The sequence below is a fragment of the Falco peregrinus genome, chromosome 1 (genome assembly GCF_023634155.1).
Source record: "Falco peregrinus isolate bFalPer1 chromosome 1, bFalPer1.pri, whole genome shotgun sequence".
NCBI lineage: Eukaryota > Metazoa > Chordata > Aves > Falconiformes > Falconidae > Falco > Falco peregrinus.
Genome location: NC_073721.1, coordinates 11,224,529 through 11,252,395, shown reverse-complemented (window position 1 = coordinate 11,252,395; position 27,867 = coordinate 11,224,529). Strand labels below are relative to the sequence as shown.

Sequence of the window (27,867 nt, the reverse complement as noted above, 5' to 3'; positions counted from 1 at the left end):
ATGTGAGGAACTACTAACACAAGGAAGCCTAACATAGGCTTTTATTAGAAATGCTTGTTTTGTTAAACATGAAGCAAAGCTAGACGGAATCTCCATGCTGTAACTAAAGAAAACCGGTCTAAAGTATGTAGGATTGAGAAATAACGTTGCTATTGCTGCAGTGGTTCTCCAGCTAATCTCTAGTTACAAAGCACTTATGAAAAGTTGCAAGTGCCAGGTTGGATGGGGCTTTGGGCAACCTGGTCTAGTGGAGCTGGTAAGGCAGGGGAATTGGAACTAATGATCTTTAAGGTCCCTTCCAACCCAAACCATTCCATGATGCTGTGATGACTTCAAAGGACATAGCTCACTGGAGATAAAACAGACTTCACAGCAATCAAGCTTCCTGAATGTTGATACTGAAGTTATACTTAATACTACTACCCAGGTTATCTTGTAGATAAAGTGGTAGTCACTGTGACCATATGTTAGGACTTATCTGATCATCTGCTTTAACCGCCGTATGATTATTTTGTGCTGCACCCTATAATTATCTTCTGGTATTTTTGACCTGTGTTTTTATTCCCAGATTTTGTAAAATATTAAATAACAACTTCTTGTCACTGTATAAGTAGAGCACCTTACCAGAATGAATGGCCTGCAGGATAATTTCCGCTACCCCAAGTAAAAAACAATTGTTTATAATGATTAAAAAACCAAATATATGCAGCTTACAAATCAACCAGTTTTCTCACTGAAGACTTCAGTTACACCTCAAAACTCACAGCTAAAGGAAGATTTTTGAAGAATGTCTCCACATCAGTCAGAATTCAAATATAAACAGCGTTTCATTATCACAAAAGCGAGTAAAACCAAAGTTCCTAAACAAGACAAAAAAAAAGCAGAGAGGATGAAGAAGGGAACTAAAGAATAAAAGTCTAGTACTTTATTTAAAAAAGTGGCTTTTAATATAAATCAGAATACAAAAATGACGAAAACATCCTACAGCCATCTCGAACAAATGTGCAACAAGGTTTTCTCTTGTCAATTCCCTGACAATTTCGCAAGCGCTTGTTTTCTCTGCTCTGCAGTCATATACTCACAGGCTTCCAAAATATTTACTATAATTAAAGTCTGTTGAACTGTTTTTGCTTTTACCCATATTCTTCCATTCATTCCCAGCACCAGCTCAAATGGGTACAATTGTGACAACTCCTGAATTATTTCACTTTTGGGAGCCAAGAGTCTGTAAACAGAATTTAAAAAAAGTCAGAGAAAGAAGTGCTCACATTTGATAGACACATTTTCAATAACTAAAACACAGTACTGGTGTTCTGGGAACTATTAAAGCAACACCAAAAGGTTAAGATGATCACATTGCATATGGATTCAAAACCAGCAATACAGTAACAGATTTTTAATTCTCTTCTCATTAAATACATCTAAAAAACCACATTGAGCACTTGTGAAATTATGTTTAAACTAGTTAGATTCAGAAGTGATGCCTGACAAATTTCAAGTGAATCAATACTTTTATACCAATTCTATGATTTAATGAATTCTAAAAATACATTGTTTGATAAAGTAACATTTCTAAACTGAGGTTATTTGTAAATTTGACACCAGAGTTAAAGGTGTGTCCTTCAAAACACAACTTCCCTTCTCCTTCAGGAGACTGTATTAACAGCAGTCAATACTGAGTATTTTATTAGCTAGCAGCACACTGAAAAATAAAACGATTAAGAATATTGTAACTCGTCTAGGATTAAATCAAGCTTCAACAGACTTCCTCAAAGAAGAAACAAACATATCATGATTTAGCATTTACTTGTAACATACTGTTATTTCTTTATTTGCATACAGACAAAATTCTGAAAACAAGCTGTGTGGCTGCAAAAAATAGTTGTCATCAGTTCACACTGACTTCTGATGGGACGTGTAAAAAAGACAAACCATTACTTACAAACCCAGGAATGAAAGCTGTACTGCACCTCTGCATTGCTTTTCCAAAGAACAACAAACAAAACCCCCCACCAAAAGCAACAAAGATTGACTACCGTTTCTCCCTACTATCTCATATTCTTTGATAGTCACAAAAGTCTTTATTTACATCAGCTTAAGTAATTCCAAAGTTCACAACACATTTAACAGCTTATGAAACACTTCCTGGATTAACATGTGAGTTCCAAATGAAAATCCCATGAATTTTTAATCTGTATCCTTATTTCAATGCAATTCATTTTTCTTTATAAGTCAGAAAATATGCATTGATGTGGAAAGCCCCCTTTCAATCGACTGTCAGCCAAATGCACATCCCCCACTATCCCATTAAGCAGAAAAGTGACAGTAAGCATTTACAATTTTTAAACTCCAAGGTATTGGGTACACACATGAAACTATCTTGAATGTTTGATTTCCCCAGGTCACTAGTTTTATTTTCCATACTGCCTTGGCAACCACATCACTTTTTCTAAACAGGTCACACAATGCCACATACAAGAGCATCTAAATCTCTCAATGGGGAAAAATAAATGCTTCTTCCAGGTCAATATCCATACTCTATTCAGTAAAACTGGTATAAGTGCACTGAAGCAATTACATGCCCTGATTACCAAATTGTCCACACTGCTCAGAGGAAATAGTTGTGCAAATTCTATCCCTCGTACCACAAATGTTAAAGTGACTACTTACTTTTCTTAGTACTTACTTTCTTATTAAACCTAAGGAAACTTTAATGAGGAAGCCATCTTGTCCAATTATTCCCATTCCATTTGATCTTCCACTGCTGTCTATACAGACCATCTCTGGTTCCATGTCTTTATTTGCTACAAGGAACTGACCATAAATAAGATCTCCCACCTAAACAAAGCAGCGCCAAAAAGCAAAAGTAGTAAAAAAGATAATACTGCATTTGCAAGAAATACTCAGTTAATAAAGATCCTCTCGTGAGGCCAACAAATAGTGTTTACATATTGTTGGTAGAAAAATAAACCAGTACAACAGGGATTTCACATTTCCCTCTAATAAAGGCAACATCCTCTCAGAAAAGTTACCTTGCATCGCTACCAGACTTTACAAAATACAAAAAAAAGTACAGAATTCTATTTCATGGAATATTCCTCTTTTTTTAAATACCAAACATGAATTCACTTTCTTCAAACTTTAAGGGTATTCAAAGTTTAAGCAACCCGCTCTTGTAATCATTTATGAGGCTGATAACGACAACAACAAAAAAAAAATCATTGTAATCTACCTTGTTTTTCTTCAGTGTCTATTTTCACATTCTGGTGATGGCATTTCAGTTGAATGCTGCAGCTGTGGCATGCATGTGCCACACCTGTTTATAACAGCACTATTAAGAAAACATTTTCTACTATTACCAGATGGTGGAAAAGCTTGGTTTAAAAACTTCTGAGTGCCTCCTTGGACACATCAGTTATCAACAGCATCTGCTGCTGGCAGGGTTATGGTACAGTTAAAAAGTCAGGAGTGAAAAAGCCTGCCACCTGACAGGTATCAAACCACACTAGTTTCACATTCTCAAAGCCCACTGCCTAATCGTGAAAAAAGCCTTCAAGGAGGGCAGAGGCAAAATGATTATGAGTAAGCCTGCATACCTCCTTTTCCATGTGGCTTATAAAAATAATTTTACTAAGAAGAACCACTAAAACGTAGCAGAAGCACCAAACGACATCGCTAACGTGTTAGCTGATACAGAAAGGCATTCACCTGCACGTTGGGCCTGTTCCTCTTCGTGGCGCCTTCAAAGGCCAAGTAGGACAGCGATGCCTGCTCGCTCCCACCGACGTCCAGCTTGAACACGTCTCCCGCCTTGGCCGTCACCACTCCTATGACGTGGTCGCCCTTGACCGGAACATACTGCAGAGGGGGTTGGGGGACAAAGGGGTCAGGCAAGCGCGGACGAGGGGGGGCTCCCCCCACACCCCCGGCCGACCCGGTCCCTCCGCCCCCCGGGCTCCCCCCCCGCCCGGTCCCTCCGGCCCCTACCCGCTTCTGCTGCGAGTCCACCCAGTAGGCGCCGCCCGCCGCCGCGCCGCCGCCCGTCTGGCGGTGCCTCAGCAGCCCGCACTTGGTCACCAGCAGCCCCGCCGCGCACCGCCGCAGCCCCGGCCCGCACAGCAGCCGGCCCCGCGGGGCCGCACCGCCGCCCAGCCGCAGCCGCTCCCCGTCCTCATCGGGGTGGGCGGGCAGGAGCAGCACGTCCCCGGGCAGCACCACCTGCCCCACGCACGCCTCGGCCGCCGCCATGACCGCGCCGGCGCGGAACGGCCGCCGGGCGCCGCGCAGGCGCGGGAGGGGCGCGGCCCGGGCGGGGGGCGCGGGGTCACCGCGCGGGGGGGGGCGGTCCCCCCTCTGCCAGCCGCTGCCGACGGCGCGGGGGCAGCGCGGGGGGCTTCCCCTCTGCTCCGCGGGCGGCCCCGCCTCAGCCCCCGCGGGGAGGCGGCCGAGCCTCTGCCCCCTCCGCAGCGTGTCCGCGGAGCGCCAGCGGCACCCTCCGGCCGCAGCGCCGCCGGCGGCCCTGCGAGAAAATACCAACGAAATACGCCAAGAAACACCGAAGCCAGCTTCTTAACACGCTGAGAAATACCGAAGGAGGAGAAATCCTCCTTACCGTTCAAAAGTCAAGTTCCCCGAGCTGGATGCTTCGCTGCCGCGAGGCAGGCTTCTGCTCGGAAGGAATCGGTCCGGCAGCCTCACGTCTGCTAGGGAAAGACCAAGATAACGTTAGTGTCACCGAGCTTCGGGATTCATACAGGCGCTGAATCAATTATTTCACTTGCAAAATTATTTCAAGGATTTTTGAATACCGGACGCTAACGCAACAAGCAGCCGGCTCGGTCAGAGGCGGCCGTCTGCCGAGGAGCTTGTCAGCGCGGAGAAGCTGGAGCCCGACCTTTGGGAGACCGCCGCCGTATGCTGGAGCCTTAATGCTGGAGCCCGACCTTTGGGAGACCACCGACGTATGCTGGAGCCCGACCTTTGGGAGACCACCGCCGTAATTAAAAACGTAACCTGTAACCGGAATGCACCCAACGATTTAATCTTTAAACTAACCGGGGAGCAGCTGTGCGTTGCCGCCGGCCCCACCCCTGTGAGGGCCCGGGCCGCCCCGCGGGGCGGTGACTGACCCGCGGCCCCGCCCCCCGCCCAATCGGGTGCCTCCTAACAGCGATGTGGAGGTCGCGGCGCGGTCGCGAGCGGCGTTGCTTAGCAACCCACCGCGTTCCGGGGCGGCCGCTGCGGGCGGGGAGCCGGCGCAGAGGTGCCCGGTAGGCCGCGGGCGGGCGGACTGCTGCCGTCCCGGGGCTGTGGGGGCTTCTATCAGGGAGCGGCGCTGCGCTCTGAGGGAAGGCGAGCGGGGGGGCGCGGCCGGCCACAGAGCAGGCCAGGTGGTTACCGCAGCGCGCAGCACCAGAGGTGGGGTGGCGGCGGCAGCGGGTCCTAGTGACGGCCCTCGGAGCACCGGGTGCGGCAGGGGGACGCGCCGGGTCTGGCAGGAGCCGGAACAGCGCTGCGGGAGTGGGACTGAGGAACAGGCCTGCCCAGCGCGGAGCTCAGGGAAGGGGTAAGGGCCCGGCCTGTGCTTGAGTGGAGCCCGGGGGCAGAGGGCGTGGGTGGGGGCTGCAGGTGGAAGGGGTCGGGGCTGGGGCCGCTGGGGGCTGCCGGTGCCGCAGGGCCGCTGTGAGCGCGGAGGGCCAGCGCCGGGCGGACCTGCCCCCGGGCCCTTCGACGGCAAACGGAGGGTGTTTGAGCGTTGCAGACATCGGGCTTCAGCTATGCGATGTGTTTACTGGCGTCGGGGTAGTAAAGTCTTGCATGTACGCACAGAGATTTGTGCCTTCGGGAACGGGATGGAGCGATTGCTTCAGGCCCTGGTCTTGCATGCATATCCTAATGCATAGTTTCGTTAGTTCAAACTAAAATCTGACCTTAATCGTTTGCAGAACTACTTGGCCATTCTTCAGATAATCTGTACAGAAGTTTTCTATATCCTGTTGTGGTTTTGAGGGGGTTTTGCCATTATGCTAACCTGGCATCGCCAGCCTATTTCCAAGCAGTTTCTGAATTAGATGTGCCCAAAGAAGAAGGGACTTCTTATAGCATTTTTTTCTGTAATGCTTCATATAACTGAGCTGTCACTGGAGCTTTTTAAGAGCTACACCAATTTTAAATTTAAATAACTTTTTAATCTTAATTGCTAGATTAATAAAAAGAGTAATGTTGTATTTGATATTTGGTCTCTAAAGCAGTAATTCTTAAAACCCTTAGTTTAATTTTGACCTTGGTGGCTAATGTCTGTCTGTCTGTTGTTAGTAGGTGTGAATGGAGTCACAGTATCTGAAGAGATGCCTGGGGAGTTGCTTGAAAAAGGGACTGGCAGAGGTGGTAGAGCATCGGCCAGCAGATCCAATAGAGTATCTGGCACACTGGATTTACAATTACAGAAGAATTTTAGATGAAGAAAAAAAGGTGGATCCATCTTGGGGGAATAAAAATTCATGGTGATATAACTCATGCTATTTAGTTTCTCTTTATTTTTTAATTGATATTACTTCTGAAACAGAGAATGTTGGAGAGGACTGAACTGGAACAAGAACGGGAGGCGGCCCTGGTAGAAGTCGAAATATTAAGAAAAATGAAGGAAGAAGAGCTAATGATCCAGCGGAAACTTGAAGAACAATGTCAGGTTAATAATAGTTAATAATAGATAATTATAGATAGTGTATTGTGGAGTGGCATCTGGTACCTCAGTATATATCTCTAATCTCTGTATAATGATTTTGATAGAGGGTAACATAAAACAAGTATTTTAATCTCACTTTTTAAAATAATAACTGAAATACTAGTCAGCATATAGGAAGTAAAACTTCAAACTCTGCAATAAAATATGAAGGAGCCTAAGATAAAAAACAACCAGTCTGAGACTGACACAAGTAATAGCTTTAAGTAGACTCTCTTCTGTAGGTAGTTATGAACAAGAGCTGCTGCAAATAAAGCTAGAAACAGTTGCAAAAATTTGTGGCCTGCTAGGAGGCCTGGGAGCAATAACCAATCATTGTCTCCAGCTGCTTCGGTGTGATACCTGTGATGCAAAAGAAGGTAATGAGGATGTATGTGTAATTAGTGTCCTTAAAGCAGCTGGGAATCAATGAATGAAGATTGCATATTTAAGCAGTATGTATCAGATAGCCTGCTCCAGTGAGATGCCTTTTCCTTTCCTTAGCTACCTGAGCATTCTGTTGGCATGAAGATCTTTGAATACTATACTTTATGGACTTTAAATATAAGAAATACAGATAACATCTGTGTTTCTAGTGATTCTTTATAAAAGGAGTCATGTGAATTTGACCATGTGTGTGACAGCCTTGGTGGTGTTTGTGCTAATGCTGGTATTATCTGAGTGGATTTTTTAACATGGCTGACTTTCACAACGTTAAATTCGAAGGTGTAACTAAATCTGTGCTGATCTTGTCGAGCCCAGTTCTAGTGTACAACACATTCACTCTGTTTCACTTGTACTTTTTAAATTTGGAGTTTACTAACTTGCAGACCAAAAGTTATGCGCTTAAGGATTTCATGAGTCATTCAAAATAGCAAATGGAAACAAGAATATTAGATCGTGTCTAGAGGTAATTGACAGAGAATTAAATGAATTATTTCATGTAAACTACAGGAAAGATGTTCAACAATACTCACATTAGACGCATTTTTTTAACCTAACTCACAGTTTTGGGTATGTTCATGTTTTCAGACATGTTTTGATTGTGTGTACCAAAAGGGAATGTGAAAACTACTTACTACAGTGTGACTGTATCTGTTGTAACTGCCTACGAAATGCTACAGCAAACAGTATCTCTAGGCCCCGGGACTGTTGAATGTGAACACTTAGATTATGCAGTTTCTGAAGTTTTGATTTAATAGGACTTAAGCTCACAAAGAATAAACACTTTGTATTAGATATTTCCAATTGGAAGTACTAAAGGTTGCCGCTGATGATTAATGTTAATGACATTGCTTACCAATCTTTCTGTAGATGTGATTCTATATGGATTCATCTGTCTGTGCTAGATACTACGTGAAGTATCAAAGAGCTTAATCCAAAGCATAGAACATAATGAATATAGACTGATAAAGAACATGGGGAATGAGACAATATCTTAAGTGTGTGCACTAACTTCGGTTGTCTGTTTCTTTTTCCTCTTGGTAGTAAAGCCTTTCTATCCACGCAAGTCCAAAACCTATGAAAATGTTGAATCTGATGATATGGAAAGGGCTTTATGTTATTGGCATTGCAGTTACGTTTTATGCTTCCTTTTTATTTTATGTAAGATTTCAGTCATTAAATACATTGTAAGAGATGGGGTGGGGAAGTTGAATGTGGGTTGGGGTTTTTTGCCTTCTAATTTGTCATTTCTTAAACTGACTGCAGGGCCAGTTGGAACAAGAACGTGAGGAGTTGGAACTGCAGAATGAAGATGACAAAATGCTGTTTCAGCAGGAAGATCAAGAGGTTTAAGCCAAAGCTTAGTCAGTGGTTTGAAAATACTGTTAATCAGCCGTCTTTTTCCAGATGCAGGCACTAAATAACATGGGCAGAAGCCCATGAGTGTTGAACTAACACATAATTATTATTTTTTAAAAAGTGAAAAAGGACTAAGGATGTCTAATACCTTGCTTCCATTCTGAGTTTTATACTTGAATTTTGGTCTGTCATATTAGGCTTATTTTATTTATATTCAGAATAGAGCATAAATTCATTGCAAAATTGAGCGTAAGGGTAGCTTAGCTGGTGCTTTCACGTTCCTTGGTGATATTTATGAGAAAATGTAACTTGAGCATGCCTAATTTAAGTGTCTAGACAGTAATGTTTTACAACGTATCAACACAAAGTCCATTTACTGTACCTGGAAAAAGAACTGTGGTTTGGAATTGGGATAGCTCTTGATTCTGAGATCTGGTGCACAGGAATTTATACTAACAGAAGAGTGTGTATACAGATGTCCATGTGAATGTATGGTCTTTTAGTGCTATTTCAGTAAAAACCTATGCTGATAATTGGCTTTTAAATGTGACTATCTCTTAAATTTACATGCAGCACGTCATATTTTAGAGATATGTATGTTTTAGTGCACTGTTAAAATAATGACAGAACATAATTGTAGAAAGATGATGACCTGAAAGAGACAGAAAAAATGAATATGTATAAATTTAAACCAAAATTCCTGGTATTTAAAAAAACCTGGTAAAAGTAGTCTTAACGAGCATACAAAGACCATATTCACATACCAATGCATTTGTATAGCACGCATCTAAAGTATTCTCTTTATATTAATATTAATAATATATTAATAATACATATATTAATATGTAATGTGCTTTTAACACATCTGAAATAGTCTTCATAAACAATTATTCATGGTGTGGAATACTTTTAACTGGAAACTGGTTTCCATTACCATAGGAAATTGGAAAGACAATAGCTGAACTTACAGATAAAGCTGGAGTGCCTAATCTGACCAGAATTGAGGAGAATGAACAGTTAGAAGTAAGTGTTTAGAAAGAACAGGGAGATTATAAATGATTGATTCTTACAGATTTGCTTTTCTGTGCAAAGGTTAAAACTGTTGCAGGTAAGACTGTGCTGGTTCGTTCTTACGGTTTTAAGGGATGGTATTTTAGCCACAACCTGCAAACTGCTGATAGCTTGTTTTCTGGTACAAGTTAAGCCCTTGTAAAAGACTGTGGTGATGGCTGACTAAATCCTCAAGATTTAAAATGTGCTTTTGTATTCAGATATGTTACAAGTGAGACTATGAATATCCTCAGAGAGGAGGCAGCCTTCCTTTGCTGTATGAACAGTCATATAATATACAACATGTACTAAATCACAAATGATGACTTGCTTTTGAGTGACCGAAGTTATTTATATTTTTCTGGCTGGTGTGAATTATATTTTTTGGATAGCAGAATGCACTCTTGTGCGGAGATAGGTGAGCAACCATTGAACAAATAACACCAGATACTAAAGAGACACAGTGCTTGCTACGGCTAGGACTTGCAGAGAACCAGGTTATCTGAGCCTTATGCCAACATGAATGTAGTGCTTTCAATAACACAACTACACCTCTGTACTGTGATCCTCAGGCATATTCTACACCCAGCTTTTTACTTAATTTTTTTAATTAGTCCCTTTATACTTGACAGTCCAGGGAAATGAGAGAATATGAGTCAGCCTTCATTTATTGGAAGGCATGGCAATACCTTTAACAAATGATGCCAAATATTGCAAAATCACTCAGCTTTATGGGTATTCACTGGTCATAAAGATATTCATATCTATCTGACTTTTTCCAGTTAGAGTATTCCAAGTGGTACAACTTGAGATTTTGATGTATTAGTTTTAGTATGTCATTATCGGAACCCTTTTTCCTTTATTAGCCTTAATAATTTGCCCACTTAATTTCTGGTATCAGTAGAGTAATTTAGCTCAGAATTTATATTGTTATATTAATATGCTTTATGCTTAAGGTTACTTTAATAATAGTCTGTTTTATAGGTGTAAATATATTTATGAACATACTTACGACTATTCTTAGGGTCAGGTTTTCAGAGGTGGTTTTTTCACTATGGTAAATCAGATGAGTTCTCAGGGTGTTGTATAGCCCCATTTTTTATAATTTTCTGATAATTACGTATTAGAAAGTATTCTTGAGGCTTCATGCATATTTTATGCATTCTTAAATAAGTTAATTGCAAAACCAGACGTGAAAAGTACTATGTACTGCTTCACAGAAGTAAAGAATGCTGCATTTAGCTCTAGGGCCCCCAACGTAAGAAGGACCTGTTGGAGCAAGCCCAGAGGAGGCTACGCAGATGATCAGGGGGCCCAAGCACTTCTCCTGTGATGACAGGCTGAGAGAGCTGGAGCAGTTGAGCCTGGAGAAGGGAAGGCTCCGGGGACACCTTAGGGCAGCCTGCCAGTACCTAAAGGGGCCTCTACGAAAGGTGGGGACAGACGTTTTAGTAGGGCCTGTTGTGATAGGACAAGGGAGAATGGTTTTAAACTGAAAGAGGGTAGGTTTAGACTAGATATTAGGAAGCAATTCTTCACTGTGAGGGCAGTGAGGCACTGGCACAGGCTGCCCAGAGCAGCTGGGCTCTCTAGCTTGCCCCATCCCTGGCAGTGCTCAAGGCCAGGTTGGATGGGGCTGTGAACAACCTGGTCTTATGGAAGGTGTCCCTGCCCGTGGCAGGGGGCTTGAAGCTAGACGATCTTTAAGGTCCCTTCCAACTCAAACCATTTCATGATTCTATGAAAACGAGTAATAAAGTTACCTGCTGCTGGTTATATGTGCCGTCTTCCAAGTTTTCATGCCTGAAGTCATTTAAAGTTGGATTACATTGGCCTTTGGTAATGTTATTTCAGATTTTACAGTGATATGTATGTTGAATTAAACTACAAAGAACAGATCAATAAAATTAAAATATATAGATTTGTACTCTTGAAACTGTACTGCTCTCAGAATCCTAATACTTCGTCCAGATTCGTTAGATTTTATAACAAAAGTCTGGTGATAAACTTCATGGTATTTCACTGAATGAAAGAGTTCATAATTATATTGATGGTCTGTCATGTGGGTTTTTTTCCCTCTTTTTTACTTTTTATGAAGTTCAGTTAATGCTGGTAACTGATAAAATTTCTTTTTTTATTTTGTAGAGTATAACAGATCTCATGGCAGAAGCAGAACAAGAAAGTTCCCAACTGATCTGAAAGCAGTAAATATATTTTTTCTACTCATTACTTGCTGAACCTGAAGGTTAATATTTATGTATTTTATATAGAGAGCTGATTTACATACCTGTTGCTTCGGTTTCTGTGCTTTCTGGGTGCTTGTATAAAGTCTGTTAATTCTGCCATGTGATGCTTTCTTTTTGTTCTGAAACCATTGTAGCTAGCACAGCTGACTCAGGAAGAAAACTGCAATTGAAATGAAAGCAGTGAATATATTTTCTACTTATTGTGCATTGATTCTTGCAGTGTAATCATAATAATTGTAGATATAATTGAGTCAAGGTTATTTTGGAGTAGAGGCTACAATATGATAATTTGAATCAATATTAAAAGAATAAAAGATTATTGAGAAAGGATTTCTCAAGGATTTGAGCGGTTTCTAATAGAAAGAGGGAATGCTCTGTGGATTAGAAGATGGAGGGGGTTCTGCACATCAAACTAGATGCAAAAATCAAATCACAAGGTTTTCCCGTTTATCTGGAAGAGATAAATTGAACTCTGTGACTTAGTAGACAGATGTACTAAAAGATCTTCTCTGTCTTACAAATCATGAGGTGCTTCTTGTAACACTAGGTGTTTGCTGTGTATAATACCTTTTTCTGGTTATTATGTGATATTAGGTGAGTTGCAAGTGTCTGCATATCAGTTTTGATTAGCCAAGTCTTAAAGTGATTTTTCTGCATTTTTCTTGAATTTGCAGATCACAAAATTACTTCTGTGTTTTTACTAAATATCATTAGTTCTCAAAGCTTTACTTCTAAAAAAATTTGGAAGAATATTTACTTTGATCCATATTTATCTGTTAAAAAATAAGTTTTATAATCCTTAAAGCTTGCATTAAGTTTTATAAGAACAAATTTCTATAATCACTGTTGTCTTGGTATAGGTTGTCAAGAATATTCTGTGTCTGTTAATTATAAATGGAAAAGACACCAGCATTAAGAAATCCTATGCGTCTTGGCTAAAACATGCCTTTCCATCTCAATGGCTTCTAATAATACAGGTTAGTCGGACAATTAACATTAAGTCGTTGCCAATATTATAGAGTAAGAATACTTTTATTACAAATTCAGTGCATAGTTAATGCATTCATTGCATCAGTTTTGGCATGGAAGAGATTTTTGTGATAATTTCTCTTTGATTTGTTTATATTATATCTAGTTTTAAGGATTTTGATGTTAAAAATATCTATATGCCCAAAAAGCAAAGGTCAACCATGTAATAAGTATTTTTCTGCTCTAAATAACTTGTTCTGTTCATGTAGCTCATACTAGGCATAATCCTAGTAACTTTTAAAAAGACAAGCATAAGCACTATTGGTTTTTAGTATAGTAATACATCATTTTGCCCTCAAAAATAATAAAATATGTTTATTTAACAAGTCCTGTTGCCCTCTTTATTGCTACATTGCTTTTTGGATGCTGTTAATTGGCACATCTTATATGAACATCCTTAATGTCAAAAGAGAAAAATTTCACTTTCCAAGTATAAATGTGCAGAACTGTTTGTGTAACTTCTTAAGTAATGAGAAATGGAACTACTTTTGTGACTAGGTGGTCAGGCTTTGCTGTCTGCATTCATTCTGCATTGGTATAGGTTTGTGATTTCCATGACAGTCAAGAACCTTTTCTGTGGAGTGAATATGCCCTTGTGGCTGATATTCCAGTGAACTGATTTTGTCACATTTTATGGTTTTATCTATTAGTAATAGTTGAAATAGCATTTTAAGATACTACAGATGTAATTACACCTGTTAACACTGTATGCACAGCAGGTTCTTGTGCCAATCTCAAAGGGATAGAGTAACTGGATAAATAGATGGAGTTTTCTTTTGAGCCAGTATGTATAACTGACTCTTGTTATTTAGACTAAAAATTTCAAAAAGTGGTAAGTAACTTGTGTCCATCTGCGGTTTATGTCCAGTCATGCCAACTATGACAATTTCATACAGCCTTCATATTTAATCAGGAAATATGTTCGAGTTACAAGACAGTATTTTAAAGCAAAAATAATTCTTATTACTACTTCCAACATGCAGCTTTCACTTTCTATCTTGTCATAACATTTGTATCTTTCTTTGATTTTGTGTGTCCACTAGAGTGCATCCTAAATAAACACACTGGTGGCTTTGTCAGTTACAATCCAGGAAAACTACAACTTGCTGTCATTTTGTTTCAGCTCATTTTTAACTGTGACTTTTCTTTGTGATCCTGCAGTTTGTATTCCCCATTCTCTTTGTAGATAAGTATTGAATATTTGGATGGAAACTTTTATCAGAAAATTGCTTAGCAAGTGTCAAAATAAAATGGTGGATTCCAGTTTACCTATTTCTTTGCTGTTACGTACAGAAGACACAAGTTTTTCAAATGTTATTTATAGAAATTTTTCAGGAGTTGTGCGTTGATCACCTTCTGTAGCTTTATAGGAATTCTTAGGCTGAATAGACAGTTCTTGGCTCAGTGCTTTAAGGTGCAAAACAGCCTGTAGGTAACTTGGAAATGTAGTTCACAGCAAAGATGACTTCTGCTTGGGTGTCTAAGCCTGGAGGGAAATTAAGGCAGCTTAAAATCATCTTTTCCTTCTCCTTCTGAACTTTAACCTTCTTTGGAGTATAGCAAGCTAGAGCTTGGAAGAGGCAAAGAACAGAAGAGAAGATACTATTTTATTGTTACCACACATGATGCAATTTCAGAAGTGTTAATACAATTTAACCTCTGCATAAAATCTAAGGTCATATATTGGAAAAAAAATGCAGTTACCTAATGCAGCTTCAGCTACAGATTACATTCCCTTCAGACACATTTTTGTGGAACAAAGAAGATGGAATTCAGAAGCAGATGATGGAAAATGTTGCTGAAAATAAGATGCTAAATACTGACAGAAGATTTATGAAATTGTCATTTTCCTTTCTTCAGAATGGGAGCAACTTATTTAGGCTGCTATCAGACCCCATGTACAGATCCTCCAAAGAATGTGCTGATAGTAAAGTGCCCGTTCACAGCTGTTCTCATTCCAGCAATAGTGAAGCATAAGGATGAAAACAGATATGAAGCCCAGAATAGGACAAAATGAATCAGATTAACTATCAGTCTGCTCACAAAGATGGAAACTCAGCTCTGCAATGTGAGAAGTTTTTTTCATGCAAGGAGAAATGTTGTAGCAAGCACATTTTAATGTCACCTTTTAACAGAACAGGCTTTATTAAGTCTGCAGCCTCTTATGATGGATGATTTTCTTTCATAGTCTAAAGGAACTAACTTATCTTTTTGTAAGCAAAAGCTTTATACAGTAATTTACCAATGGTAGTGAGTCGGATGAATTAGTCTGGATTAAATGTAAAATTGAATTCCCCTGAACTTTGCTAATGCAGTTTAGTCATATTTGAAGTCAGCTATTAATTGCTTTACTTCTGTGAAGTTTTTCCTGTACTTAAAGATAAAGAACAGTGTTTTCTATTGACTACAGCTAGAAAAGTCTAAACCTGTTACTTGCTGATAAGGACTGATCCACTTCTTAAAATGTCTTACCAGTACACTTGTTTGATTATTATTTTTTTTTTTAACTTTTGTTTGTTTTCTGGCATTACCATTATAAACCCTCATGCGGTCTTTGTGCTTTATACTTGTCTGCTTGTTTCAATTCATGTGATGGAAGAAGCTATGTGATTATAAGCATATATAGGCATTACTGGGCTAGTAGTGGAAGAAAAGCGGAGAAGAGAGGAATGTGCCACTTAATTGAGCTGTCACAGTGTAGCAAACTTTATAAGAAGCAAGAGACAGATTCACAGAATGTGAGAGCTCTGAGATGTATATTCAACTTAAAGGCTGTGGGTCTTCCCCGTTAACCTGCGCCTTGTAGAATCACTATCATAAACCAAAGTCAGCGTTTAACTTGGATCAGAGATCAGATTTGCTGTCACTTGTATGACTTTTTTTTTTATTTGAAATAAGTTACTCTAGAAGGTGCTATGTCATGAAAAATTACATTTACTAGGGCCTGTGTGGAAATGCTGATTGCTTTTGGTTTATCTTTAGTTGTAGAGCTCTCACAGTCAATGGCCATTTTGAAAAAAAATATAAAAATTGTGATGACCAGTTCCTTAGGTTAGTCTTTTGACTATATGGACATGAGTTAACTGAAGAGGAGGTAAATAAATGGTTTAACACAGTCCTCTTTTTTTTTTTTTTTTTTTTTTTTTAATATTAATACCAAGCATGTTTTTATTATTACCTGAAAGTAAATCCACAGGTAAATGGTCAAGTAATAAGTAGAGAAGGTTGCAGTTTGCTGCTTCTTGGTTAATCTTATTTGAGTTGTTACTTATTACAAAGGCTGTATTGATGTCTCTGTACTGATGCAGAATTATATCCTCGTTTTGCATTTGGCATGATTTAAAATTTCAGTGTACTTTAAATGACGCTGTAAAGCTTGGGTTTGATTTAGGAAAAAAAATGTATTTAGGGATGTCACATCAAAATTATCTGAATAATCTTACCCTCTCCAAGGACTATTTAGAAGTTTTAGGTATCTTTTAACAAGCTCTCCAAGGAGATTTTGCTGCTTTCTGCACGTAGTCATTCACGGATCTCAACAGAAGCTGCTATTACAAAGGACTATTATTTTTTTCCCGAAATCTTGAGAAAGTTAAGTGTGAAAAATATGTGATTGATGCAAGATTCCACTGCTGTTTGAGTTCAGCAATTTGTTTTCTGGACAAAAGAAATTACTTTACTCAGTGGTTCTTCTATAATTTAGACATAGTCTAGCAGATTCCAGACAAAGAAATCAGCTGCTTCTGTGGCAGGAGGAGAATGTCTGAACTTGATCAGTATCTTGGCTAGTCCAGTTTTCTTAATGAACTGAATCATTTGCAGCTCTTATAGAGCTGATTGTAGTGGGTTTGTTTTCACAAAAAATTGAAGCAAAACATTTTTTGGTGCATTGAGAAAGTAGTCTTGCAAGAACCTGAATTTTGTTCTCATTGAAGTTACTGAAACAGCTGTAATTGAAAGTTCTGCCTCTGAGAAGCTGTATCCTATTTATTAAACTTTTAATATACTTAACATTAAAACATGAGAGAATCGATTGACTCAAACTACATGTAAGGAAAGATACTGCAGAAATGAAATGAGAATAATTGTTGTGGGGTGGGTGGGAGAGGGGAAACATTCAGGCAATAAATCATTCCCACTGCAGCTCCCCTTTGCTGTTTCAAGTCACATTCCTGGGAGTGTGTTGGGCTTCTCCAATCATTCTGCTTCATTTCTACTCCACCTCCTGAATGTACTTTCTTCCAGAAATGACTGGCTGCATGCAGACACACCTGTATTTGGTTCATTATTTTCTTAAGCAATTGCGGTTTTGCCACTGATGTGTTTAGTAGATAAGTTTAAAAAATGCTATTTATTTAGCTGATAATAGTAACCCTGGAAACAGGATCTGTTGTTTGTTTCATTGTAAACCTAGCTGCACTGAAAAGTTACCCTTAGGCACTGACAGCTGAAAATTTCTAGGGCTGGGACTGCTGCGAAATCCTGAGACAGCTGTTCTTCAACATTTTTTGGTGGGCATATGTATCTTAAGTGGAGTCTATAGAAGAAAATGCACTACTGTTTTGTCTCTCACTTGGGCTTGAGTTAAGTGTTATTGTATTTGCTTGTATTTTAAAATTATTTAGTCAGGTTTCTCAGCAAGAATGATGATCAGTCATCCCTCTGCAACACTATTCTCTTACCTCAATAGATTGTGTTTTTTATAGACACTGGTCTCTATATCTTTAGGATAAATCTTTTCACCACTGCTCAGGCATAGGCCACTGTTAACTCAAACAACTATTCCCCTTATCCCTTTACTTGACTCTTTAAATTTTTTTTTTTTTTTTTTTTTTCAAACTAGCACTTGGAAACTCAGCATAGTTACATGATGTACAAGTCTGTCTTAGAATGTGCACAAGCTTTCCTTGGTACAAAAACCCAGGAGAATACAGCCAGACATACATATTTCTATATACTTGGCCTGACTCTTTACATAGAGTACTATAAAGGCAGGTTTCCTTTTTTTTTGCCACAGCTTCTTCAACTGTCTCTCCAGCAGCTACAAGTCTCACTATTCTGTGACTACAAGAAAGTTGCTACTTGTATGTGTGGGAAGCTCATGCTGCTGGGAGCAATACACCAGTATTCTTTTTCGCACTTTTTTTTAAATCCAAGAGCCATCTAACCTTTAAAAATGATCCATTGACTATTCTGTATTTTGCTTTGGTAGGGCAAATAAATTCCTAGTATTAAGTAAAAGAAAATTTTACTACTTACAGTATTTCAATGATATAAGCTGTAAAAGTGAAACCTGCAGTTTTGAACAGGTTTGAATTTTTGTGAATTCAAAATCTGGAAATGAATTTTGTGTTCTCGTTTTCTGTCAGCGTAGACAATATTTTAGTTTCTAAAGAGAGCAGGTCTGTACTTACTGGCAGGATTCCCACTTGAGTGCTGGTAAAACATTCGTGCCAGCTGCGTGGGAATATCTGTATGTCTTAAAAATAATTACACATTGGAATCACTTTGCTGACCTTGCTTCTAAAGACTTGCAGAATCCCAGTGACATATTTTTACAGTACTGCAGAGGTGGAGACGTAACAAAATAGAGCTGATCAATATAAAACTCCAAAGGCCTTGTTCTCTGACTGTTGCTGTTGGGATGCTAAGCTGTTGGTAACTGGCAAATCTTTAATAATAAACTGCAGTATAGACTTACTATTAGTTTTCTCATTAGCCTAGATTTCTAAAGATACAGAAGAGAGGACGTCTTAGAGCAGTGCTTTATGAGTGCCAGTTTCAGTACTAATTTTCAAAAGCAGGAAGTGTGGTGGACTTTCACTTCACTGTCCATACATTCTAATATGTATGGTTCAAATGCTTTTTCTTTCAAGAGTTGATAGGAATAGTTGATAGGTTTTGTTTATGGCAGGTCTGCTCTGTTCTCTGTTTTCTGGTTGACGACTTTGCTAACTGTTGAGAGACCAAAGGCAACACTGGTGTTTAATTACAAGCAACGTGGATTGTGAAAATAAGAAAGGAGCAGTAGTAGTAATTCTGTAAGCTGTCAACCTCAGAAACAGGAAATGAGCCTCTGCCTAGGAAACGGAATCAATGATTGGTATGAATTCAGAAAATTCAGGCACTCCTGAAATCCATTAGTAGGAGAAGCTGGAAGAGGGAGAAAAGAACAACCAAGGAATGAGAAAATACTGGAGTGGAAGAAGAGATACAGCCTCAGAGCAGCTCTTGCACATGTTAAGCTATGAGCCACTACCCATGGGTACTCTTATGTAGGGTAGAGTTTAGGAAGGTAAAGAGAATACTTGGTGGTTCTGTTCTTTCCTGCATAGTAGAACTTCAGGCTTCAGTTTCCCTTTACAGGACTAAAACTGGGTCTGCTTCCTTGAGATCTCATGTTACTGGTCCATTTCCTGGAGCTCTGTGATTATTTTTTTTTTTTTTTGTGATGAGCATAACTTGAATACTTTCATTGCAGAAGTGAAAAACTTATAGATCTTAATCCTTAAGAACCAGATTTTGAATTTTATAGCCTTAATTCACACTAATACCAGATCGTATTCAGAAGGTTTTGTTAGTTTTAGTCTTTTTTGCATGTTTCATTACAAGAGGGAAGGTGTGACATTCTTAGTCCTGACACTTCTTTCTCTTTGCTAAAAGTGTTCTTGTGGCTAAGGGTCAAAATGAGGTTGTTACACCTCACAAGTCCAACGTTAGTTCTTAGGCAGACCTAGTGCCACTTGGCAGAAGGGTAACAATTTGCCCTCACAGAAAAGGCCAAGTTGTTACATATCTATTTGTAGCAGAAGTGCCTGGCTTGGTTTATCATTCTTCGGTGGTTCTTCTCTGTTTTCCAATAGAGTGAGTAGGCTGTCAGTCGTGAAGAACACGGGGAATAAGAAGCCACTAGGTGCTTATGTCTTTATTACTAATAATTTTGGAAGGAACATTATAAAATTCTCTTTTCTTAAATTTTAAGCTGATAATCCTGCATGTGAATTTAAAAAAGAAATGCTTTTGGAAAGGGTATTACTTGTATATCACTCTTATGGTAAGCATTCTGTTGGAAAAACAATGGCATAGATAACATGACTCCGTTGTGCACTTAGACGGGTATATATGAAATTTTATAACAATAGTTGTAACAAGCTCCACGATACCATCTTGAAAGTTTGGAGCCTAACTATTCTAAGCAGCTTCATCTTATCTTATTTCAAGGTATTGCCATGATTCGGTGCTTTCAAGCATCCCGTGGTGTCAAAATACTTGTTTAGTGATAAAGTAATAGGAAAAATTCCTTATGCTGTAGAGAAAGTATGTGTACAAACACATATATATTTATACATATGAAAGAAAGTTTTCAGAGACGTCTTACCCTTATTGTTTCTTTCTAGTTGGTTATGAATCAATTAATAGTGTAATAATTTTAATAATCTTTGGAAAATAAAGCTAAAACAAAGATGGCGGGGGGCATAGTGATATCCTGCACTGCAGATGTTGTGAGCTTTTGCTGACATTCCCCAGAGTTGCGTCTGAACATAAAGTTACAATACTAATTCAAAACATTGCAAGGTAGCATTTCTAGAATGCTGTTTAAAACGTCAGTAGCTTGCAGTAATAGATGTTGGACTCTTATTTGCTTTGTCTTAAGAAACCAAATTTATTCACAAATTTGGAAAACATCCTGAGACTTTTTGTTTGTTTCAGGGCAAAGAATTTTAAAAAGTTTCATAATGAAACTCTGAGATTGCAACTGTGTCTGTAAGCCTGAAGATCTTTTGGCTAGACTGAAACTTTCCATTCTATATTCCATCTATGAATGGGAATCTCTAGAAATGTTTGTGTGTTCTGGTTATTGTATGCATTTTTGTCTAGTATCATTTATATACTTGTGTTGGTTGATGCTGCATACCCTTCATCCATTAGACAATGTCCCCTGTTTAGACAGATATCTAAGAATATAGTTGGCAGTGTTTTATTTCATCCTTGTTTATCTGAAACTACTAAATGACTAGTTGCAGTAAAATCTTTCAGACATAGATGAAAGATAATGATGTTTGCTGTTTGCTAATATATTTGCCCAGGTGGAGTAAGTGAAATTGCTATTTCAATGGCAGCCTTCCCTGGCTGAACCAACTGTAGGAACAGTTAGTTAGGAGGTTAGGTTGGGGGATTTCAGAAATGTGAATTTCTGAAATGTGATTGTGACCAATCAGATTTAGTTTGCAGTTTTTGCAGACCTCTGAGCACCACTAGCGTGTTTGAGCTCTGTAGCAGTGATGGTGGGAGCATTTCTGAAAAAGCTGTGAATAACCTACGGATAGGAATCATGACAAAAAGTGTTGCTGGATGTGTGTTATATATTTTTCTCCAGATAGCCATACAAGCGTAATTCTGCAGCTCACAGCATTATGCAGTCCTATTCAGTCATGCAAAATGAATGCAAAATTCTGCTATGCATTGTTTACTAGATTAGTACTAAGTGTGTAAGTAGATGTGCTTGCCTGTATCAAGCAGTTATAGTATGTAAATATTTTCATTGCAAGCATAAAAGAGGTATTTCTGCAAATATTGGTTATTGTTTCCCATACACTATGCATACAGGGTAGACTTATGAAGGTTTTTGATCACTAAATGTTTCAGAAAAGTGATTATAGTCCTATACCACATGAAAGAAAAGTCTCTTCTGGCATTACCTATCTAGAAAAAGTCAAAAGTGCCTGAATTTAACCTAATGTTCCTTGTCAGGAAGCCAGAATTTACGAATTCCACAACTGTTCTTGCAGATAGGTTCCTGAAAACTGACTTCATGTACTAGCGTCAATATTTGTTTCAAAGTCCAAAGACCACCTGTACTGTAAACATCTGTGAAACACTGCAGCAAAAACTCTTGGGTAATGGCTGTTTAAATGCATCAGTCTGTTTCCTAAGGTACTGAGGAAATCCTAATGGTTTACATATATACACTAATAATGTCACAAGACACGTGGAAGCAGGTCATACAGATCTTCCCTAGCCAAACTGTTTTTGAGATCTAAATCTATGGCTGTAAATGGGGTTTAGTCTGGACAGGTGATGAGACCTGTCATTAACAGCAAGGAGTCCTAACTATTCTCCCCGAAAGGAACTGTGGCTGTGCGTGTATCTGATGTGTGGTCACACCCTACGCAATTGAAATTAAGGGTTTTGCTTTATTACATGTCAGATGACAGTCTTTCTCCAGCCAAACAAATGACTATCGACCGGAAAAAGCATCCAGGGGAAACGCATAGATGGCTTTCTGTAAGGTTAAAGAGAGACTGTTCCTAATCAAAGATTTTTCCGTCCCTGTCCAAGGCATAACTTTAACAATGAATGGTTTAATTTATTCAACTTAGCATAATAGCATATGAGCAAAATGCTAAATCTGTAAGTTATATACTCTTACATTTGCAAACTGAAAAAAACTTTGCTGTGTGAGACAAAGATAGAATAGGGCTCCATTCTTTCTCATCTACCCCCTCATCGTTTATGGGGGACCCAGGGGATTTGTGATTCTGCTGTAACAGGACTCCACATAAGGACGTAACACAAACAAATGCTTCTATGTTGCTCTGTAGAGCTTATAACTTAAACAGGAAAAATTGCCAAAGACTAAAGGCAGAACTAATTATATACCAGTGTGGTTTAATGCTGTTTAAATGAAGCAATAAAAAACAATCAGCGTAAGGGAAACCTTAAACTTTAACTAATCTTGCTATTTTTCCACCATTTCTGATACAACAATGCTAATTTGTGAAGACTGATTAGAAAACAGACTTTTCTATTTGTTATTGTGGAAGAAACTGAGGTGTCTATCTGAGGTGTTAAAAATGCCTGTGTTTGTAAACAGGTGTTTCGTTTAGAGCCTTAAGGAACGATCTAGAGGTTGAGACTTAATTTTCTGTTTACTCAATAAAAGTCCTAGCTCTTTAAGTTGTATTCAATTCTACCTAGATTTCCAGTTCTGTGGAAATAATGCTTCTAGTGAAATTAGTGCCAAGACTACAGCTAACTTGGGTGAAGGCAGAATTTAGCCCCTGAAGTAGCTTTAAATATTTCCTCAGAAGCAACTCAAAGTTGCTACTTCACGTATAAGGCCCTAGCACATGCTACTTCATGACACAGCCATGAGCAACCTGTTCAAGTTGGTGCTGCTTTGAGCAGAGGGTTGGACTAGAGACCATCCAGCCTCAAGGATTCCATGATTCAGTGATGTGTCAGAATAGAGAATTAGAGGTCAAACGGATGCAAAGAGGACAAGCACATGGGAGAGGAGCAAAATTATTTTCTTTGATGTTAGTAAAGAAAGACTTCTTAGGGAGTGAAAGGGAAGGCAGATGGGAGACAGCAGAGGATCTCTCTGAAGCTGAAGTAACTGTGGAATAACTTACATAGATTGCACACCAAGAAATTGCTTGAGTGGATCTGGTATTTACTCAAAAAGGTATCAGAAAACTCAGGAATGAAAGATCTGAACTGCTTATGGTTGTGTGTGGAGGTTGCAGGAGGTCCGGTACTCCAGAGAAGGAAAAAGGTGATGTGAAAGAACAAACGCTGGGTGATGAGCGCCCATCAGAATACATACTACCTCCTCTCCTCTTGCAGTCACGACAGGTTTTTTTCTGCCCCACGGTATTTATTTTAATCTGAATGTTTATGGGCCAGTGAAATTCTACACCTGCACATTTGAGAGGCCTTGAGCTGCTCTCATTTTCAGGTAACAGAGCTGAGAGTTCTGAAGCAGGTGGGAGTTCTGTGTTAAGTTCCTGACGTTCAACCTTTATTGCTCTGACCAGTCTTGTCATTCTTTGTGCAAAAGAAACAAACCCAGCTAACATTTTCTGTATGTTAACTTTAAAAGCAAAACAAAACATCCACCTCCCCCAACCCAAAAGGTACAGACTAAATCAAGTCTTTTCACCAACAAACCAAAAAGCCCTCAAAGGCATGCCCGTGAGGCTTGCATAATTTAGTGCTTATTTCCAACTTATTTCCAAAAAGGTGAACTGTAGTTAGTAACTGCAGTGTGGTGAAACAACACTATTTGTATTATATGAATTACTTCTACTAAACAGCATAAATGAAACTAGTATTAAAGTTGGTTTTGTAAACACCTGGAAAACTTTTTTTTTCCCCACAGGCATGAATTAGGAGTAAATTCCTTGCATGGTTTTATGAAGTGATAACAAAATAGCAGGATAAAAACTTAACTGTTTAACAGGCTAACAGTTTAACTTTAGTAAAATAAAGTCTTACCTGATGATAAAGTTGAGATAACAAAAGAGAAGTATTTAGGAAAACACTTTCCTATGTGTTATTTGTATGCACAAAGTGTTTCTGTATATTGTTAGTTAAGCGTGTTTGAGTCCTTTAATGATAATGGAATTGTAGTTTTCAGTTACTGTGAAGTGTGTGCTCTCTGCAAAGCAAGTCCTTGTCCTTTGCGTTTGAGAGTTGTGGTGAGAGAGACAAATTACATAGCTTAAGCAATGGTTTTCCCACGACTGATTCTAGTCATGTAGAAGTGCTTCAGAGTTCTTGATACAATTTCCTCCTCACTCAAAAGAAGTCACCTGAAAGTTTCCATGGTGGTGAAACAATAAAAGTGAATGAGTCTAAACCTGTACTGAATAAGGATGCCTACTTTCTTCCTTCCCCTTCTGCTGTGATAGTTAAACCTGTATTTTCTGTAAGCCATTAGCTCAGACACATTTTCTCATTTCTACAGATACCATTCATCCATGAAGGCTCCATTCTCACTGGTTTATAAAATGAATGGGACATCAGTAGAGACAGGTAGGGTGGTGGAAAGGAGTAAGTAAAAGGAAGATAAACAAAGAAAGGGATATGTGTTTTAATCAAAAGAATATATGCAAGACAAAAAGAGGGAAGGGGAGTATAGGAGAAAATCAGATAAGGGTAGGAAAGGAGAGGATGAGCGAGTAAAACAATCAGATGAGAATATGTCATGAGAGTTTGAAGGTCAAGACAATTTATTAGTCATATCTGTCTAGAGAATCAGCAGCATCAATAGCAATCATTCATAAAATTCTTTTCTCAGTTAAATCTTTTCACATCATTATTTTCAGCGCTTTCTCAAGGCTACGATAAAACCATCCCTTCTGACAGCTGTTAAGTGTTACATGAACTAGAAGGGGGATAGTTTTGCAGGATTCCTGTGAGTAAAAGTAGCAAAACTGTGGGATGTTCCAAATATGAAGACTTACAGTTAATAGATTCACTGTGTGGTTATTCCAGTGGTGACAACAGACATTATAGTCAGTGTGAATAAATACTTAAGCAATACAGAAGGACAGTGATACTATTACATTGTGATTTTCCTGTCTTTCACCTCATTTCAAAGCACAGGAGCTGTACTGGATGAGAAGATTTTGCCATTAGGTATCTTCTGAGTAAAAGTTATAGAATGTAGTCAGAAGATGCTGGGCGATATACAAATTATAAATTGATTTGCAGAGAAACTGACTTTCTTAGGGCTCAGCCCACAAAGCTGTTGAGTACAGCAATAAAGTTAACAAAAAAATTGGAAGCCTGTTACATGACTGGTGAGTCATTATCAATAAAATGGAATAGGGAGAAACACTGATATCAATCATTATTTTATCATCCTCTTTTTTTTTTTTTTTTTTTTTTTTTTTTGATAGGCAGAAGGTATGTGCCAGAAAGACATGATGGTAGAGCACTATCTTAAGTTTTTACAAATATTTAACAAGTCAAATTGTCTGGGAAGAAAAGCCAAATTAAACATTACCTAACCCTACAGTGGTTTAGAGTTGGTCGCAGGTGTCCTAGAAGAGAACATGCTGAGATGCTTCATGGACATAAAGCAAATGTGTTGCTCTTGATAGTAAAACCACAACTGGAAGCTGTTCAGGCTGGAGTTTTTACACAAGCTATGTGAAATGCAGCTGTGCAGCATTTCTAGAACACTATTACCAGAGAGGCTATTTTAATGAAGGGTGACCCTCCAAAGTTCTCAAGGACCAATGCATTTCACTCACCAGAAGTGAGTCCAAAAAGGGGACTGTAACTCATTAATCTTGTATGACAAATAACTTGCGCTCTACAGCATTTTAAGAACTTGTGCTTTTTTGGTTTTATATGGGATAAGAGGACTATGTGAGACGCTTGCTTCTGCATTCTGTTTAAGCGTTACCTTAAAAACAAAAATGCAGATTCCCAAAATGCAATTTCTATCCTGAAGTGGCACTGAAAACCAAGAGAAAGCAAAACCAGAAGCCAGAGAGAATGGAACTTATAAACGGACAATGTTCAATCTTTTCTGCTTTTTTTGGGAGGATTGTTTGTGGAATTAGAATGAAAACTCTTATGTGTATAAAAAGAGGTTTTGTCAGACGTGTTTCATGTATTCCAATCCTGTCTTCCGGTGCTTACATAAAGAAAAAGCATTTGCATTTAAGAATGGATGCTTATTACTGGTGTTACTTTACTTTAAAAGTTAATATAATTTTTGAATGTTACCCATTTAACTACGGTTAGTATCATGAGTTACTCTTTGGTCTTCTGTTTTTCTTACAAATTCTATTTATTTTTTTTACTGGTGTTAATGCATAATTTATTCAGACTGGAATAGAATGTTCGTGTCATAGGGTGATGACAGTTTACTCCAGAGAAAGCTATGTCTCATAGTGTGTATCTGATGTGTGAATTCTGCATTCTTAAGTACAACTAGTGCTTTTCATCCTATGAAATGAATTCTGTACAGCAGAAGACCAAGAAAATGTCCTTGAAGTTAACACTTCCATGTCAATGATAATTAGAGAGGGGCCAATACTACAGCAAATAACTGCTGAACATTCACAGGCATTGGTTATTGTTTTCAGGAATGTAGGTGGAAAGTGAAAATTCTAATGAATTCTTACTTAAATATGTAACAGTGGAGAAATTAGACTCCAAGGGGCTGTATAAAGTGATCTTTGAAAAGAATACTGACCAAGGTTTTGAAGTAAACTAAGTCAGTTTTTAAACTGATGAGTTCTAAGGATTTCATTGCTGTCAAAATTGCAAGGGCTGTTGAACAAGCAGTGTGTTGCTCATTATAATCCAAGTATCAGATGCACTTTGAATGATTAAGAGAGTATGATTCAGTGTTTGTTGAAGTAAAGGGAAATTTTTATTTTGGTAGACCAATGATTTGGTCTGAGACTGAGACTAGGATGGTTTCTTTAAAGCAATTAAGAATAATTACATTATTTTATAATGGTGCAGTAATGCTGGGCATTTTCTGGATCTGCCCCATGGGTATGTTTACTTTTTTTTTAATGTATGCTAACTTAAAGACATGTATACCCACAAAATGCCATCTGTCTTCATACCTGTCATACCATCATCATATTCCAGACACGAGCCATCTGACTAGAAGTAATTTTCAGTAGCAAAACAAGTGCTGAGTACTCAGATGTGGCAGTCATTGTATTTCTAAGGGTTATGGAATATAATATGAGAATACGATACAAAAAGAATTAAGATGGATCTGAATTAGTAGGAGAGAGGACAGAGGAAAAGAAAAGCAAAGGCTGAAGGGAGAGGTCTGCATCTGAATGAGAAGCACTCATCACGCTAGATCTTATCAGATGTTTCGTCTCTCAAATGTGCGTGAAGAATGAATGGAAATGAAAAAAAAATATTTCAGGAGAGAACTGTACTTTTCAGGAGATGAAAAAGTAACATGAAAATGCAGTTACAGGATGCACAGTAAACTTCTTCCAGTCTCTGCTAGGAAAGACATGCATTTACATATTTTTAATCTATCCTTGTAAAACCACAACACGCAGTTGGAAGCACACCATAGATCCCAGAATTAGGGGAGAGACAAACTGAAGAAGCAGCTGACCTGAACTGTCACCAGTATTCCTGCGTTACTTCGTGCTCAGCTGAGTTGCTAAGATAACCAGTCTTGCACAGGTTGAATGCAGAATGTTTCCAAGAACTGAGTTAATTAGTGAAATATCC

The 27,867-nt window shown here is 38.8% G+C and overlaps 2 protein-coding genes and 1 long non-coding RNA gene across 11 annotated transcripts; 1 reads left to right on the top strand and 2 right to left on the bottom strand.

The window, feature by feature from the left end:
* Window positions 1-903: 903 nt before the first annotated feature.
* On the bottom strand, window positions 904-4,274 carry EXOSC3 (exosome component 3). The gene is made up of 4 exons (XM_055795081.1): window positions 3,988-4,274; window positions 3,709-3,858; window positions 2,687-2,838; window positions 904-1,225 (listed from the first exon to the last, which is right to left on the bottom strand). The coding sequence occupies exons 1-4, from the start codon at window positions 4,246-4,248 to the stop codon at window positions 1,024-1,026; spliced, it is 765 nt and encodes a 254-aa protein (XP_055651056.1). The 5' UTR covers window positions 4,249-4,274; the 3' UTR covers window positions 904-1,023.
* A 71-nt stretch (window positions 4,275-4,345) lies between these two features.
* On the top strand, window positions 4,346-13,175 carry DYDC1 (DPY30 domain containing 1). 9 transcript variants are annotated; one of them, XM_055795109.1, is made up of 6 exons: window positions 4,346-5,008; window positions 6,316-6,471; window positions 6,566-6,688; window positions 8,432-8,512; window positions 9,464-9,547; window positions 11,720-13,175. In XM_055795109.1, the coding sequence occupies exons 2-6, from the start codon at window positions 6,325-6,327 to the stop codon at window positions 11,771-11,773; spliced, it is 489 nt and encodes a 162-aa protein (XP_055651084.1). In that variant the 5' UTR covers window positions 4,346-5,008; window positions 6,316-6,324; the 3' UTR covers window positions 11,774-13,175. The 9 variants fall into 9 exon arrangements, 8 of the variants coding, with proteins under 8 accessions (XP_055651084.1, XP_055651095.1, XP_055651079.1 ...); XM_055795120.1 differs by having other exon boundaries at window positions 4,347-5,008; window positions 6,319-6,471; XM_055795104.1 differs by lacking the exon at window positions 4,346-5,008 and adding an exon at window positions 5,045-5,270.
* Window positions 11,900-27,833, bottom strand: LOC129783795 (uncharacterized). Its single transcript, XR_008745664.1, has 3 exons — window positions 27,749-27,833; window positions 14,119-14,335; window positions 11,900-11,980 (listed from the first exon to the last, which is right to left on the bottom strand). It is a non-coding gene; the product is annotated as an uncharacterized LOC129783795 (long non-coding RNA).
* Window positions 27,834-27,867: the final 34 nt, after the last annotated feature.

Excerpts from the sequence above, each read along its gene's own strand:
- EXOSC3 (XM_055795081.1), bottom strand. The coding sequence starts at position 4,248 with ATGGCGGCGGCCGAGGCGTGCGTGGGGCAGGTGGTGCTGCCCGGGGAC. Across the intron at positions 3,859-3,987 it reads TGGACTCGCAGCAGAAGCGG|TATGTTCCGGTCAAGGGCGA; the intron begins GTAGGGGCCGGA and ends CCCCCTCTGCAG. Across the intron at positions 2,839-3,708 it reads GGAACAGGCCCAACGTGCAG|GTGGGAGATCTTATTTATGG; the intron begins GTGAATGCCTTT and ends TGCTTTGTTTAG.
- DYDC1 (XM_055795109.1), top strand. The coding sequence starts at position 6,325 with ATGGAGTCACAGTATCTGAAGAGATGCCTGGGGAGTTGCTTGAAAAAG. Across the intron at positions 6,689-8,431 it reads AACTTGAAGAACAATGTCAG|GGCCAGTTGGAACAAGAACG; the intron begins GTTAATAATAGT and ends AACTGACTGCAG. Across the intron at positions 9,548-11,719 it reads AGGAGAATGAACAGTTAGAA|AGTATAACAGATCTCATGGC; the intron begins GTAAGTGTTTAG and ends TTTATTTTGTAG.